The sequence below is a fragment of the Macrosteles quadrilineatus genome, unplaced genomic scaffold (assembly GCF_028750875.1).
Source record: "Macrosteles quadrilineatus isolate MER2022 unplaced genomic scaffold, UCM_ALF_1.0 Scaffold_1__1_contigs__length_201487025, whole genome shotgun sequence".
Lineage (NCBI taxonomy): Eukaryota > Metazoa > Arthropoda > Insecta > Hemiptera > Cicadellidae > Macrosteles > Macrosteles quadrilineatus.
In genome coordinates this window covers 128,978,175-128,995,456 of record NW_026542594.1, presented here as the reverse complement: position 1 = coordinate 128,995,456, position 17,282 = coordinate 128,978,175, and the positions used below count along the sequence as shown (strand labels likewise).

The 17,282-nt window shown below is 33.2% G+C and overlaps 1 protein-coding gene across 1 annotated transcript in view; it reads left to right on the top strand.

Annotated features, from left to right (window-relative positions):
* Window positions 1-17,282, top strand: part of LOC128984787 (uncharacterized) — a 60,705-nt gene that overhangs the window by 24,465 nt on the left and 18,958 nt on the right. Inside the window, exons 9-15 of the mRNA XM_054404157.1 lie at window positions 1,144-1,332; window positions 4,504-4,636; window positions 6,183-6,279; window positions 7,171-7,346; window positions 7,922-8,087; window positions 8,339-8,466; window positions 14,066-14,421. Of these exons, the coding sequence (XP_054260132.1) occupies window positions 1,144-1,332; window positions 4,504-4,636; window positions 6,183-6,279; window positions 7,171-7,346; window positions 7,922-8,087; window positions 8,339-8,466; window positions 14,066-14,421 (1,245 nt within the window). The remainder of the gene's footprint in view (window positions 1-1,143; window positions 1,333-4,503; window positions 4,637-6,182; window positions 6,280-7,170; window positions 7,347-7,921; window positions 8,088-8,338; window positions 8,467-14,065; window positions 14,422-17,282) is intronic.

The following is a 17,282-nucleotide window of genomic DNA, read 5'->3' as shown; positions in this document are numbered from 1 at the left end:
ACTACTGATATGGTGTGTGATACTGGGGGTACAATCTGTGTATGATATGTACTAATACTACTAACTATACCTCCGATGTATCAAACCTGCAGACTAAGGCCTGGCGCACACGGTCGATTTTTTATCAACCGATTAAAAAATCTGCCAAAAATAAATCGCTCTTGATTTATGTCTAGGCGCACACGCGGCGATTATTTTGTTGAGAAATGGATGTTTTCGAGTGTGTAGCTATCCTAAGAAAATTGACTTTGTAGAATTACCCTGTGTTTGTGATCTTCTAATTAGGTCTAAGAAAAAAAGAAGACAACGTAAATATTTTGCGTCCATCCAATCGTAAGTCAGTAACTTTTAAATGGACAGTTTAATAAACTGTACACTTGTTTACGTGAGGAATTTGTTTACCATCAAATTCCTATCACTATATTCTTTAAAATTTTAACCATACAGCTGCGACCTTTTTTTTCAATTTTTATTTATAAATAGTTAAGTATTGAACGCTGCCACTGTCATGGTAAAAAGCAAGAAAAACTAGGAAAGGAAAACTATGACAACATAACTCACGCTGAGACGTTTACTGACTCCTGCTGAGGAGAACAACAAGCGACTGGCCGATTTTTTTAGTCGAGCGTGTGCGCCGACTGATAACAACCCTTATATTACAGATTTCCGGTCAACAATCGCCTCGCCTACGAATCTGCAGCAAAATGCAGATTTTAAAATCGGCGCAATTCTCAATTACCTATGTGCGCGCTTCCATTCCACTTAAAATACCTATATAATTGTGAATATAATAAAATAAAATAAATATATAAATACTTTTTCTTCCCTGTAGCAGCAAATCTATGTACCTTTTGAACTAATGATATTTAAATATGACATATTTAAGTCATGATATTTAAATATGACTAGGGAATAAATATGACATTTTCAAGGAGATATTTTAGTGGAAATCCAAATAGGTCAAAGGAAATTCTGTTAGTCTGCAGGGTTGCTGCTGCGAGAGTATTTATTTTATTTCTTAGTGTAAGAGGTGGTGTGTTAAATGTATTAAATAATTAATTTTAAAACCACACACTTAAAACTGAGAACGGTCTAAACTTATGTATTTACGTTATTTGAATTGAACAGCATTATTACTTTCAGGAACCGTGGGTCCTCAGAACAAGCTCTTGAAGCTGTAAATTTTGCTCTGCAAAAGGTCGAACCACCCAAAACTTACTCACTACCTTTGATGAGATGTCACATCAAACTGCTAAAAGACAAGTTGGATATTTTGAGATCAACAGGCACTGCAAGTCAACAGATTGAGGCATCAGATGCACTTCATAAGTGGTATGTCATAGAAATTAAATGCATTACAATTTGCATGATGATAATTGTAAAAATGGTGTACACCGTATGAAATAAATAAGTACATTAAAATATAAATCTCCTTTAACCACACACAGGTTGACTGAAACCATGGTAAAAATATTCTCTGTTAAAGCGTTTGACATAATGAAACTGCAGCTTTTATACAATTCTTTAATATTAAAAACAATTAAATACAACTTTGGTCATAGTAAGTCAAACTTAGGTAAAAAAAATAGGGTATTTTCAGAAAAAAGTAGTCATATGAATGTTTTGATATTTGTCATAGACGATTAGTTGTTGAACACTGTAACGTTTATGGAAATCTAATGTAAAAATTATGTCCTTGGAAACTAATGATGTTAATGAAGATTTCAAAAGGATATTTAAGGGGATTCGGATATCCGAACTGAACTGAATCCGACCTGATTTTTCGAATATCCGCACACCTCTACAAATTACCCAATTCAATAAAGAGCTTATCTCCTTATGCTCCTTGTAGACTGTTTGGCTGTAAATAGGTTGTTCATTTTTTGAATATAAATTAATATGTGTAGAAAATGTCTTGTCAAAATGCTTTTTTTGGTCAGAGACGTTTTGTCAGTAAAATGTTTGTAGCTAATATGCTTAACATACAGTTTTTGGCACGCTAACTCATCTTGACCCTACGGTTGGGACAGTGATCTCTGTTTTCATAATAACTATATACACGTTTGAAAGAATGGAGAATATTCGGATTTTACATATTACATCATTAGGTATGATCAACTCGTATATTATTAAGATGGACATTCCTCCAGATTGTGTCAGTACAGATCTTTTCACTTTGGGTAGCAAACTTCCTCATTTCATGTCTAAAGTTTCAGCGAACCAATTGACACCTTATAGTCAGTGTTGCCAGCAAGTTTGTTATTCATTTAAAGTGATTTTTCACAAATCAAAGGTCCATGATTGGTTTCTTGCCAATGCACCTGCATAACCCATGTGTACACTGTGGTGTCGGTGTCTTCAATTCCTCGTTTTCAGTAATTTTTATAGTTTCTTAATGTAGAGTTCAGTTCCTTTTAATATCGGATATCGTTGCATTTCCAACTCCATATTCTTGCTGATCTCAATCCACTTTTAAACCACTCCAATATTTTAAGTTTATCAAGAATACTAAGCACTATGCGTTTTACATTTGGATAAACCATCTATTAATCTGTACAAACTGCCACTGAGTAACTCAATGGCAGTGCCATGGAGAACGAGAGTTAAGTCACTAAAGCAGCAATTGAGCTGTGGAAACTTGTGCTTTGTGTGTGATTCAATTTATATATTTTAGTTACTTTCTTCCGTTAAGTTAACCAAAGTTTTTAACAGGTTTTGAATAAATGCTCCACTGTATATGCAAGAAACTCGCTCAATATTCCCTTCCTATTACAAAAAATATATATTTATGCTCACAATTTATATGTACTAATGTACTACTTTATACGATAATAGTATATTTCATTACAAGTGCCTAAGGTAACATTTTTAGTGTGCATTCAAGTTTTATGTGTGAGGCAAAGTCAGATACAGGAATTCACTGAGCATGTAAGAGTGAGTTTCACCTACAAAGCGAAGACAATAAGGAAAGGAATAATTGGGGCAAGGGTCTGAAATTCACTTACCGTACTGCAGTAGCTATGAACGATACGTTTCATCACAACATAAATATCTATTTGTGGTTTCATAGATTAAACAGTAGAATAAGCAGATTTAAATTATAAATACCCCCGCTGCAGCAAACCTGCCGACTAAGCGAATTTCCATTTGCCTGGATTGATTTTCAATTAAATTAACATTATGTTTAACGAGTGAGTACCTAGGTTAGCTGCTACAGGGAAACTAATAAAGTGTGTTTTTTATTAAAATATCAATAGCTTAGTAGGAAATAAATAAATCCGCCAAGTTTGATCAAAATATATCCATAAACAAGCCAACTATAACATTTTACAATATTCTCCATAAGAATAACATGGGAATTTTAAATTAACAATTGAAATTTCTCCGTAACCAATCACCGGACAAAAACACTTTGATATACTAAATTATTTGTTTTTTTAAGCTCTTTAAAAAGGTTTAGAGACAAATTTATAAATTTTGTGTTTTAACACTAATACCGAAAAAAACCGGTTTGACGGGCCCACGGGAATTTTCAAAAACGCATGTTGGCAACACTGTTTACTTGGGAGATTCCATTCCCCCAATACCTACCCCCCTTTTCCTCCCCTATTGATATATTGTTTGTTCATTTTGCATGGGTGCCATGACCTTGACAGGTTGTCTGTTCATAACATGCCCGTCTCAGAAGCCCATCGTTAGTGTATTTTAAAGCGGGGTCCCACAGGCCGAGGGTTTCGGTTTGTGTGTGCCTAAGCGGGGTCCATTATTTTTCAAATGGGGTCTCACAGACCGGGGGTTTCGGTTAACGTCAGCCTAGGTAGGGTTTCGGTATTAGTGTTAAGGGTAAAAAATGAGAAAAACCCATTTTTATCCCATAAAACCCCCCGTTAAACCCCGTTCCCATGGTCCGATCATGCTGGTTCGCGAACTCATTCAAGTTTATCCCACCTTACACCTTCAAAATTCAAATATATTCAAATATATTTATTATGGAAATTACAACAGCTTGGCCTCGCCAAGTTTAAAAAACTTGTCGGTGAGGTCCAGTTGATACAATATAAGGCTAACAAACAAATAGTTTACATTTTTTTCTCTTTTTTTCTTTAACAAAGTTTTCTTAATATACTATATTTCTACGGCGGTTTGTGGCAGGCACTTTAACTTAAAACAAAGTAGTTGGCATCAAAATGAAAAAGTAAATCGGTCCTGGGCCTAGGTGTTACCATGAGACTTACGGTAATAGCTACTTCCCTATAGGGAAATTTGCTAAAATAGTGCATGTGTGTACTAGTGTGCGTAGTGGACAAATTGATAGCTGATTGACAACACTTGTCATGGAAAATAGTTACTTTCTGTACAGAGTGCTGATAGTGACATATTTTTTTATAAAAAAAAACTGGATAAAAAAGTATTAAGAAGTCTACATTGATACATTTATTTAGGGTGCTATGCAGTGTATTTGTTGGTGCTTTTGCTTTTTATTAAAATACCAGGTATTTTCAGGCTTGCCAAGTATAACTACAAATATCCTGACAATTTTGATGATCTGATCTCATCATCTATGATCAATGGATTTTTTCCTAATGGATTCTCTAAAAGATCATATAAAAAGCCGTTGAAGTCGATGGAATCTCAGGTGAGTTAAAGTGTCACAGACATAAAAAATACAATTAATTGTTTACTTATTTAACTAGTTACTCATGTGGTAATATCAGCAAAATGTGATTAGATATAAAAGCCATTTTCCATTTATTTAATTCAAAATAATTAATATCCATACCGTATACATACATATGACCTTTTATGATGGTTGGTCGAGGTTAAAAATCCATAAGAACCATACAAAATTGTGGGAGCGTTTCATAAACTCCAAATTTCACAAACTCCAACGCTTAAAATATTAAATAAACAGAGCGTTTCATAATCTCCAAATTTCATAAGCTCTAAATCTATAACATTCAAATAATCACCGTTTCACAATGTCCAAATTTCACAAACTCCAACGTTTAAATACCAAATAAACAGAGCGGTTCATAATCTCCAAATTTCATAAGCTCCAACGGTACAGTCTGAGCCAGAAGTCTCTACAGTGGTTGGCACGGTCAGATAGCAGGCACCGTCCGCTGGCGCTAAACTACTGATTATACGTGCATTTTAATGATTGAAGAACACTTAGCTGTGTGACTCAAATATGTGTTAACACATAATGTGCAAATTAAATTTACATTTTTATATTTTTAATATCTTTAATTCAAACTTTCAGCTGAGTTTCTTAACTGTTCCGTCTCTCAATCAAAAAGCCATTACAAATATCGCAAGAGATTTTTTTTACCGATGAAAAATTTTAAAACTATAATAAATATGTTTTATAAGTATATTTTCTCATAGCTGTTACATTTTCATGATGACTGACTACATCAGTAGTTTTTTGTGTGTAAAAAAAAATAGCCCGCTCTTAGAAAAGTGCCGAAAACCTTGCACTTTATTCATTCTACCCACTAAAAGGATGAGTTGAAACTTAATTACATAAAAAGGTAGAAACTAACATACATAAACCCAGAAATACATGAAATACAAAGAAAACACACACACAAACTTTCAAATTTATAATATCAGTTAGGAAGTACGATTATATTAACTATTATCCATGTTGCAATATATAAACTAATAACTTCATTGATACGTAGCTTCATTGAATCACTTTAGTGTAAATCAAATAAGGAAAATGGAAATTCAATTAGTCTGCAGGTTTGCTGCAGGAGGGGTATTAATAACAATACTTTACACTCTTAACAAAGCAACTACAGACCAACAATGATATTTCGTGTCGCGCCGCTACAACACTAGAACGTGTAGGGCCTACATACCGAACCACGGCAACCTCTGCAGCGACTTCTGGCAGAGACTGTACCATTGGAGCTTATGAAATTTTGAGATTATGTACCGCTGTGTTAATTTAATATTCTAATCGTTGGAGTTTGTGAAATTTGGAGGTTGTAAAACGGTAAGTATTTGAAAGTTCTATTTTTGGAGTTTATGAAATTTAGACATTATGAACCTCACCCAAAATAGTTTCTTCAATTGAATTTGCAAACGTGCAATATTCTTTCAAAGTTCTTATTGATGATATTGTTTTTCTACTGAAAAGACTGTGAATTCCAACATTTGATTTGCTGTTCTAGGAATCCGGTAATGCCAACTTCAAGTATGACTCCAATTCTCTGTCTGTAGTTAATGGTGGACAATATACACCTTCAGAGACAGAACACAAAGATTTGGGTAAGTGATCCTGAGATCATTGACTCAATATTCTTCTTCTATTTGGTTTTTTTTTCAAAATTAAGGAGGCTGCTTCGGTATTGTAAAATATCAGTATTTCCTAGAGGTTTACTGGAGTGATCTAGTTCAACATTCAACTTGAGTCTCAAGTTCTTCAAGAAAATTTGTATGAGTTGCAGCTATTAGTATGCTTGTCATAATAATTAATTGTGATCAATACTCTGGTTGTGATGCATTCTTGCTATAACATGAAGTTGTAGTGTTATAGATTATTCGTAACTGAAAGCTTCAATTACCGACTTTCAAATAGCTACACTTCAGTGACAAATAGTTTACAAAAGCAAGTCTGTACATTAAAGAATGCAGTAAATAGGTTTAGAATCATAGGCATTAGATATCCAAAATATTATACATACATTCCTTTTGATAATTTGAATATGTTTACTATACAATCAGCATTCAGGTTTGATAATAGGCCTTTTGTCCCAAAACTAATTTTGAAGGTTAAAGACAACAATAGATATTGAGAATAAACAGTAGTGGTCTATGGTTTATACATCTTTGTAAACATTTTCAGAGTAAGATTGTGTAAGATTTTCTTAAACGCAATAATCACCTGTGTTGGGTCTAATTTTGAGAGATATTGTCTTGAAATCACTTAATAAACAGGTCTTGGATGTATTTTATTTGTAAGGTTGCGGCCGGAACCCTCATTATTTTAATTTGATTTTAACGTATACTATACGAATAAAACTGTTTACAAAAATAGAAAAGAATTAACTCGATTCAATTACAAACAATACAAATAAAGTTTGAACAATTTACTTAAAAACTACAACTTTTTTATAATTTATGGTTCCACCTATGTATCAGAATTTCAATTGGTTGCAGAAACTTTTGAGAATCAGGAGTTAAAGGTTTTTGTCGTGAACTTAGACTACAAGGTCAAAGAAGAAGACTTAGTAACCGCACTGAACAGTGAAGGGGTTTTTCCATCCTCTACAAAAATCTTGAAAGATAAATTTGGCCAAAACCGAGGCCAAGCTATCTTGCAGTTTCCATCAGCAGTAAGTTCAAACATTACAAATTGAAATGTTAATCCATGACATTTGGTGTCAACCTAACATCTACTTGTAGTTTTCAAAAGAGATATTTCCTAACAAATATTGATTCTATAAATTACTGTATTGTTTGACTGCTTCCTGTTGTACAAAGCATAATATTGTGTCTTTAGGGGAACGATCTACGGAATTCTACGTGTACAATATTGTCGTGATTTTCTCCCACAATTATCACTTAAGTGTGCATCCACCTACATATATGAAATCATAGTGGTTTACTTGCCTTCTTCATGCTTTACTCCCCCAGTAATGATATAATTGTGCTTTATTTTCACATGAAATCATGATATCACAACTTTGTGGAGTTTTAACTTGAATTGTTGACTACTGTGCAAACATCTTCCGCATTTACAATAAAGGCTTTTTAATGGATTTCTGTCCTAAAAAATAAAATAAAAAACTTGAATAAAACTTTCTTGTATACTTTCTCTGGGTTTTAAATTTATTGAATAAAAAGTAAACATTAAGGTTTCATTTTATTGTTGTGGACTTTGATACAAATTTGTTTGATCTGATTGCAGGAACTCGCTGAATTGGCTATTAAAGACTTTGACCATAAGCTAGTTGGTAGCAGACCTGTAAAAATGTTCCATTACATTATAAGAGAACAGTCTATTATTCCAAAAAAATTTAACACTAGGACAAAAGAACATGAAAAAGCAAAACCTACTACTGTCACTATATTTGGTAAGCTTATTGTTTGTTTTTTTTTAATTTTTTTATTAGAATACCTTTTGACTAAAAAAATGTTCTAATATAGGACACAAAGGTTTGAGATTTAAAGATTTTTGTTAGGATAAAAGACTCGCCTGAATTAATGGTAAATCTGCACCTAGTTCAAGAAACACACAACTTGAAAGAATATACCAAAATTAGAATATGTGACTTGGGTACGGTATTTGATTATTCAATGTAAAATATTGTAATGAATGTTCCAGGCCTGGATCCAAAGTATAAAGACAAAGAAGCAGTTGTGTCCAAGCTTTCTGCTTATGCTCATGTGAAAGATGTAGTGATTAAAGATACCGACTCAACTTTTACTGTTCAAGTTGAATTTCACTTTACCGTAAGTTGAATTAAATATGTATAGCACTTATTTATATATATAAATAATTGTCTTATATTGGTAGCAACTTTTTATTTTATTGACTGGAATCTGACTGCTAACTTAATACACATTTTATCAAAGGAAAATTAAATGTTCAATGGGTTTAGATATAAACAGCTCATAGATTATTGATGAAATGTATTCTAGTATTGTTTAATGTATTTTAGTTAAGAGTAATTTTATTTTTTATTTTTACCCCATTTCCATTTGTATTATTTTTTTTATGTTTAGTAATAACAATTCATCTACCTTTGACTATTATCGTCATGTTACCTTTAACTTTTCAAATTCTAACTTGCTATACAATTAAAATATCAATGGTTATTTGGGAATGTTGCTGGAAGTCAACAGTCCCGGAAGATCAAATAATTTATACCTGTGCCGCTAGGTCAAAAACTACAATGTTTGCAGTGTCTGTAGATCAAAAGTCCCAGTAAGTCAAATAATACAGTCCGAGCTAAAAACATGGTCTATGTTAAAGCAATTGACTTATTGGGAATTTGACCTAATGCAACAGCAGTTTTAATATAACGAAATACGGTAAAATACAAGTTCAGTTTCGCTGAGTCAACAGTGCCGGAAGATCAAAAGCAATAAAAGTGAACGTCGATTCAGTGTAAAGTAGACCTCCTGCAACGCTTACTACACCAACAAAACTCGCTTTTAGTTACTTCGTGTTTTGTCATAATTAGAATAGAGATAAAATTACCATATTTGGTACATAGCTTATCTATTAATGCTTCTTGCCAACTGTTTGGTCAACACTGTAAATAGGTATAGCCTTTCGTCAAAATTTGTGGCATAAAATACCCGCGAGGACGATCTGAAAATTTCTGGTTATTATATACGTTTGTAAAAGGAGATCCATTTAATTGTAGAACTATTTTATGATTTATAATGTAGTCTACATATAAACTGTGTAAATGTATTACGCCTCGGAAGGGTTGAAACCTGTCCAAACTATCATATGTATTATTAAAACGTAAATGGGGTTTTTTCACGATTCTGAATGAACCAGACGATGGATTTTCATTAGTTTTGTGTTGAAAGAAAGACAATTTTGAGAACTAGGGAATTTCAAAGCTGTAATTTAAAATTAGTGTCCCAGTTTTTTATAAATTAAGTTTTAGTTTTTAAAAAGTCTAGCAGCCGATGCTAACCTTCTCCAATAAGTCAATGCTTCTAGCTAGCTTTTAGTACAATATAATTTGCTTAACATAACAGCTGTAACATTCAGCATTTGTGACACAAATTCAGCATTTGGAAGAAAATTCAAATACATACTTATGGTTGGCTTATTTATACTATGTGTAATGCTGACCATTGATACATTTAATTCTTCGGTACGAGGATGGCAGATTAATTAATTATGGATAGTAAAATACAGTAGTAAGATGTTCAAATTATTTTTTTAAGTATTCTTTGTAATCATCGATTTGTTTTAACTAACAGCTGGTTGAATGTGCTATGTATACTTATAAAAAGCAAAGCCCTCACTGACACACTCACTCTCACTCACTCATCATCACTAATTCTCCCACTTCCCATTTACCTAGGAGGCTGAAATTCGATACACCGATTCTTTGGGAATTAAATAGGAAAACTGAGTAATTTTTATTATGATAGGGCATTCGAGCTTCGCCCCAGTGGCTCTGGAGTTTCCCATGTTAACCTTATTATTTTTCATATTTAAAAGGAATTAATGAATCTTAACAGCTGTGTCAATTAAACAATTTATGACAACAGCTAATTTGCAACCAAAAGCTGAGTGAGCGTTTCGAACGAACTTCAACCTGGAGGCGAGTTAACCCCAAGGCAAGTGAGCTCAGCGAACGACCTAAAGGTGAGTGAGCGTAGCGAACGAACTTCAACCAGGACGTGATTGAGCCATGCGAACGAGCTCATCTTGAAAATTAATTAGTTAAACGGGGCAAAGCCAGCGGGTACAGCTAGTTATTCTATAGAATTATTAGGTTTTTAGCGAATTTTGCACATAGGGAATAAGCTATTACCGTAGTACTCATGGCAACACCTGGACCCAGGACCGATGTAATTTTTCGTTTTGAGTCCCTAGAGGCCAAAAACACCATCCGTTCAAATTCATATATATGTAAGTGTATAAGACATTTTGTTGACTTGACTTTTTCGGGTCTCAAGAATTTATACGAAAATACACTATTGCAATATTTTGAGGACTTGAATTTCTGTATGTGTATAAGACATTCTGGGCACTTGACTTTTTCGGGACTCGAGAATTCAGTAGGTACTTTTCTTGGACCTGTGCAAATTATTCCATTATCTTCACCCTTGTGTGGGCCTCCCATTCACTGACGGAATGTCTCGTGGCGTATGACGACCGGATATAAATAGTCACTTTACACTCACTTATCTCGTTATTTTTTCAGCATATTCGTTGACTCGTCTGCAGGTCTTATGTTGTCAGGTCTGTTACAATAACTGGAATTCCTTATGTATGTTTGCTGCTGATTACGGTGAAGTATTGTTAGAAATTCCACCTAATCTTTAAAGTTACCCATTAAATTCGTAGAAATAATAATATTTAACTGTTTGACGAGTACCCCTATTGTATTCAAAATACTAGACGGCCCAACCCAATATTTAATACAAGCCAAAGGTGTCTTATAGATTCCGAGTAAATTATTATAAACTATCAAATGGAAATGGAGCATGTAAAGTGCATTATAAATCAACAAACCCTAACATAATTGACTATTGATTCAGTTACTGATTCGGGAATTACAATTGCTGATGATAACTGAATGCTCTGACCTGAAGCAGTGTTCTTCTTTACTTCTTTACCTATAAAACACATGGGATACAGCCTTTCTTCACTGATCACGTAATGCGTGATTTTCTATAAAGTCTTGGAAAAATAAAAGGAAAAATAGATAAAATACAGGTGTACTGTATGTGGTTTACACACAAATATTCATCAAACTGTGTGATAGTTTGTTATAGCAATGAACAATTTGAGAGTATCGTATTGTTTAAGTCGATGGAAAATCTCTGTTGATCCTGTTTTACAAGCAAACCAAAAAGATACAGTAGTCACCACTCTATGCGACATATTCTAACCAGAAAATTGTAATCGTATGATTCTATAAGCATTGGTAGGATTGCAAAGTAGTACACAAACATTATTTTAAGGGTAATAACAGTCACAATTTCCGCTGACTTTAAAAGAGTCAACTACATTATTATACTAATGGACACACAACTAAATGGAACAACTAATGGAAATTCTCACGATGTACATTCGTTCGATATAAGCATTGAGTATACACGTCAGTACAGTACATACGTGTATACCCAATGATATAAGCAACGGTTCTTGCAATTTATTGCTTATTGTTTTTTAGAGTTGTTTTCGGACTTACTCTGTTTTCGGACTTACTCACACTCGTATAAGGTTTTCCACGTTTGTCATTGATAATGTAGCCATGTTGCTTTGAAATGGCGACCATACAAATGTATGCATTTTAAGCCAAGTATGAATGGAGATGAGTGAGGGATGAGTGGAGTGATCTTTTTGTCCTGTTTGTGACTAAGGCCGACATAATCCTTAGACACAGCTGTTAATTAATAGTGTATACAGTCAATTAATAGCAGCAGAGGTCAAGTTTGGTATCAAATTAAAGGTTTTATTCATAAAAATACATTGCCGCAAACCCAAACTCAAACGATGATGATGATGATAATAACGTTAATGATGTCGCTAAAACGTATCGTTTGAAATTTAACAGCTGAAAATAAGTGAAATAGAAAATGTTTTGGTTAAATCCATCAAATTGTAATTGGACACTAGTAAATACTAGTGCACTTGTTGCTACCTCCCCCCTTCGGTTTCATGTATTCCTCTCAATCAGTTCAAACCTAGGAGGATTAAACATTAATGTTACCTAATTAATGTTAAATCCTCCTAGATTCAAACCTGAAACACCCAGATCAAAACTCGCCTGTCGTTATTTTACCATCGCCTTTTTTTTTAAATATATTTTTCAAAAGAGAAAGATTATATTGATTTACTTTGGATTTTAAAAATGTTAACGTTTTATTTTGTTAAAAATTTATGGTGATACGTAAATATTGTGGTGTAGTAAAGTATATTATATTGTAGTTAAGTGTTAAATTTTGAAATTTTAGGGTGAATCGAGATGAATCTTTTTTTATAACATGGGTCTCTCCTACCTTAACATACATACCAAGTTTCATAAACATTGGTTGGAAAAGTGCAAAGATAAATATTTGTATGTAAAAAATACAAAATGGTGGATATCTGGTTAACGAAACGATTTCGGAAAAAATGTTATCCTTGATTTTCTGTTTATTTTGACCCAAGGAATTTCTAGGTAAAGTATCTCCCCGCTTATTTTTAACACCCTGTTTATGATGTGTTCTTATAAGTGAAAAAATGTATGCTGGTAATACAGAAAGATGTTTTATAAATAATATGAATGTACTGGTGATCTGTATATTCATCTTTTTCTTGTTCTTAGAACTGTAAATTAAAAGTCCACTCAGCAGTCGCATCGTACGATGTAGTTCTTTCCATGCATTGCGAAATGCTAAATTTGCCATCCTCTTCAACCCAAGTTATCTATTGAACCACTGATTGTAAAAAATTAAAAAAAATATATTTTACGCGTCACACTTTTGGCTACAACTTTGCCACAGACGAAACCTCTCTAACCCAAAAACAACAAAAAAATCTCGCATGCTAACTTTTTCATGTTAGAAATCACGATTTAAAACTATTTCACCATACATATCAATTTTTATTAATTAGATCGGTAAATAGTTTAAAGTTCCAACAAATTAGTCATCGAGTAGGACTAACCAAGAAGCTCTGTGCCAATTTTCAAAATTTTAGCACAACTTTAAGTACACCAAACACAAAATTATTGAAGTCATGCGTCGAGAGGACTATCGTTGTTTTTAACAGATTATACTTTTGACCTTCCGGCACTGTTGACTCAGCGAAACTGAACTTATATTTTATCTTATTTCGTTATATTAAAACTGCTGTTGCATTAGGTCAAATTCCCAATAAGTCAATTGCTTTAACATAGACCACGTTTTTAGCTCGGACTGTACTATTTGACTTACTGGGATTTTTGATCTACAGACACTGCAAACATTGTAGTTTTTGACCTAGCGGCACAGGTATAAATTATTTGACCTTCCGGGACTGTTGACTTTCTGCAACGCGTCCGTTATTTGGGAATGGTTATTTTACCACTTATAAAACAAGCAACCAACAAGCTGTGAATAGTAAAATAATGTACAATAAAAGTATTTAAAAAATATAATCTTGAAATGTTTTATAAAATATTTTTCCCAAAGATGTTACATGATCTTTAAACTTTTTTGTATGTAGCGGAATTTTGTTTTATTATAAATAAGTGCATCAGTATTTGAACTGAATTATAATCCTCAATTGTAATTAGACACAGAATTGCAATAGACATTGTCAAAGCTATAACTAATAAGTTGTACAATAATGTAGCTATAACAGAAAACTATTTTTTGGTTCTAGGAAGATGCACAAACTGTCCATGAAAAGATAAAAGATGGTGATTTGTTTGGGGAGGAAGTTAAAAGCCGTTTGGGATTTATTTCACAAAAGAACGATAAGAAGAATGAAGGAAAGAATGTGAAAAAATTGCCAAGAAAGGGAAAAACTGGGCCATCATCAAGCAAAATCCCTGCTGATAGTTCTGGGTCATCTTCCCTCCCTGACAATTTAAATAGTGAGATCCCGAATATTGGTCCACAGATTCCACCGGAACTATTCAAAAAGTTAAAAGAAAAACCAAAAAATAAAACCCCGTTTGTTCCTAGGTCATTAGCTGCACGGGATGAGCCCAAAGCGCCAAAAAGAACACATATGAGGTAAGTAATTGATTAAGGAAAACTATTTTCTCCTAAATTGGTTAATTATTTTTAATTTTTTAATAGCTAAAAACTAGTTAACATTTTGATCCAACATATTGATATAGGCTAATTTGAATAGGCAGCTTACTGACATAAACTTAGAACAATGTTTTAATAATTGTGTTGAGGTTTTACGGTTCTGTAAATGTCTAGACTGTACTTTGGTAATGAATTTATGTATGTCATTCATTATGAATGAATGGTTTATTCCACATGAAATTTTTACATTTAAATGCCATGGAATGAGCAGGAAAGTGGCACCTTGGTACCGCGAAACGTCTGGTTACTGCTCTAGCACCTGCCAGTCTGTCTGAAGAGAAGGCGGATATATCCGCTTCCCGTCCGGAACATCAAAAACCATAAGCGGATATATCTGCCACCCGTCTTTTATCGACAAAGACTTAGGCGGATATATCCGTCACCCGTCCGGGAAGGGTTAAATTTTGAAAGCATTTTACTTTTCACAATTGTTTTATGAAAAAGTTTCTTGAACATCGTGTATCTTGACTCAATCAGGTGATTTGGTTGTTGACTGCAAACGGCGATGGTTGCTGTAGTGTCTCAACGGCTACTCTAATGTTATAACAGCCACTCGCATATTTATTTACCATGCCATTTGTCATTAAGGTCTGCTATGACACGCTGTGATGCCACTGCAATTATGCTTGTACTCAAGCTTTCCCTGGGAATTCCCATAGTTCTGATAACTAAAGCTTCGATGCACGTTTAATTCTAATAGCCCCAAAGAAATTCTTGTAAGCCTGATAACAAAACTGAAATAATACCATAGTTCTGTGGATAATATTATTAATATTCACATAGCTCCAATGGAATTTTCATAATTTTTCCTCAAGCTCGATAAAAGCCAGAAACTCTCTAAGGTTTGAATAATGCATGGAAGTAACTGGAATGAGCATGTGAGCGCTAGTTTTCTCTAGAACAACCTTCATTTGAAGTGCCCTATTTCCTGTTATAGATTAGCTGCTATATTTGATTTAGTAAAGAAATATACTGGTATTTTCTTGCCAACAATATTATGGCAAATGTCTTACCAAGACGCTTAATGAACCTGTAATTTTCTGTTGTATCGGTATACCAATGTAAATTATTCCTCAATAAATGCAACTAACTGATAAATCACACAATAATAAACACAAATGGCACTACCAAAAACAAAATGGATATTTATTCCTTTGGTTCATTTGTCAGAGCATAGGAAGAGTATACACACATCAGAACTATAGGAGTTTATAAATGTTTCAAATCCCAAAGGTCTGATGACATATTTATTTGGAAATTGACAGGAATAAATAAGTCCATAGAGACACATAAAATAAATATCACAGAAGTAGGAATTTTCGTGGTCACTGATCACTCTTTCATCCACTGGAGAAATGGCAATTTCAGTTACAATTTGAATCTATTACACCTTTCAGGGTTGCCAACACAGTTGAAGAGTCTAAAAATTGTTTTTACTGTTGCATATGTATGAATATGTTAACTCATTATGAATAATCCACTATATTTACACATGTACACACATATATAAAAAATATATCTACACTAGCCTGCCATGAAAGGTGAGGAATGGGGATTATCTTTTATTAAGGTTTGGTGGGTTTCTAGAGTGGGTGAACCATTGGTAGCTTAGTTCCCATCTTCTCAGTTCTGAGGGGTTGTAGTTTGGAGGCAGTTGTTTTATTAGTCCGAACATTTTATAAGTCCGAAAGTATTCATAGCAAATTGAGGCTATCAGAGTTATGAAAATTAAAGGCCCGTGTACACGTAGCCTTCAAAGATTGAAAAAGTGAGGTTAACATGATACAGCACTGACTGTTTGTGATCCTAAAAATTGTTATTTTTCTAAGTTTTAAAGAGGTTTTATTTTAAAATTTGTGTTGTATAATCAAGTCTTACCAATTTATTGCAAATTGAATGGATAGACTGCATTTTTTAGTGAAAAGTTTTCTTTAGAAGCATGCAAATAACACCACATAACCTACAATGAAATTTAGGTAAATAATCTACATGTATGATATAACAGCTATAAACAAAAAGTGCACTTAACTGTCTCCAGTGAATATTAAGTGAACCACTGTAACTGAGATTATCAACTTACTAAAAGATAGGCAGAGAAATCAACATAAACTGCAAGGTCATTGTGCCTAGGCCAACAGTGAAACAGAACTAAAAGGTCTTATCTCTTATCAGTGGGCATATTTTGTCAATTAGCAGGCAATATTCCTGAGTCTGTGTAAACCTATTGACCTCTATTTTTTATTTAACAGAATTTTAAGGAAAGGAACAATTTACAATAATTTACTTTGGTAAAATAAAAATATAACCCTATCACCCTACAACTATTTTAAGTGCGCTTCGTTTTTGTAAATTGATTATGTCTCTTTTATGTTATAATATTTGATTTTCTAGAGAACTAAATATATGGTTAAAATATATGGATATTTGGTTTGCTTATTGTAAAACTGAATTGAACCATATAACTTATAATATTTAGGGGTACTGGTATATTTAACAATGCAGGGACAATAGTTATTATAATGGAGCACAAATTCCATATAGGTGATAAAGTATTTGCTAAGGTCAGAGGACATTCACCCTGGCCTGCTCTGATAAAAAACATAGATACCAGCAATAAGTTACCTAAATATGAGGTGTACTTTTATGGAACCAAAGAAACAGCTACAGTCAAAGAAATTGACATTTGTTTATTTATAGAAAATAAATCACGCTTTGGTAAGAGAAAAAATAAAGATTACATACAAGCTCTAAAAGAAATTGAAACTAGTTTCAATAAATCA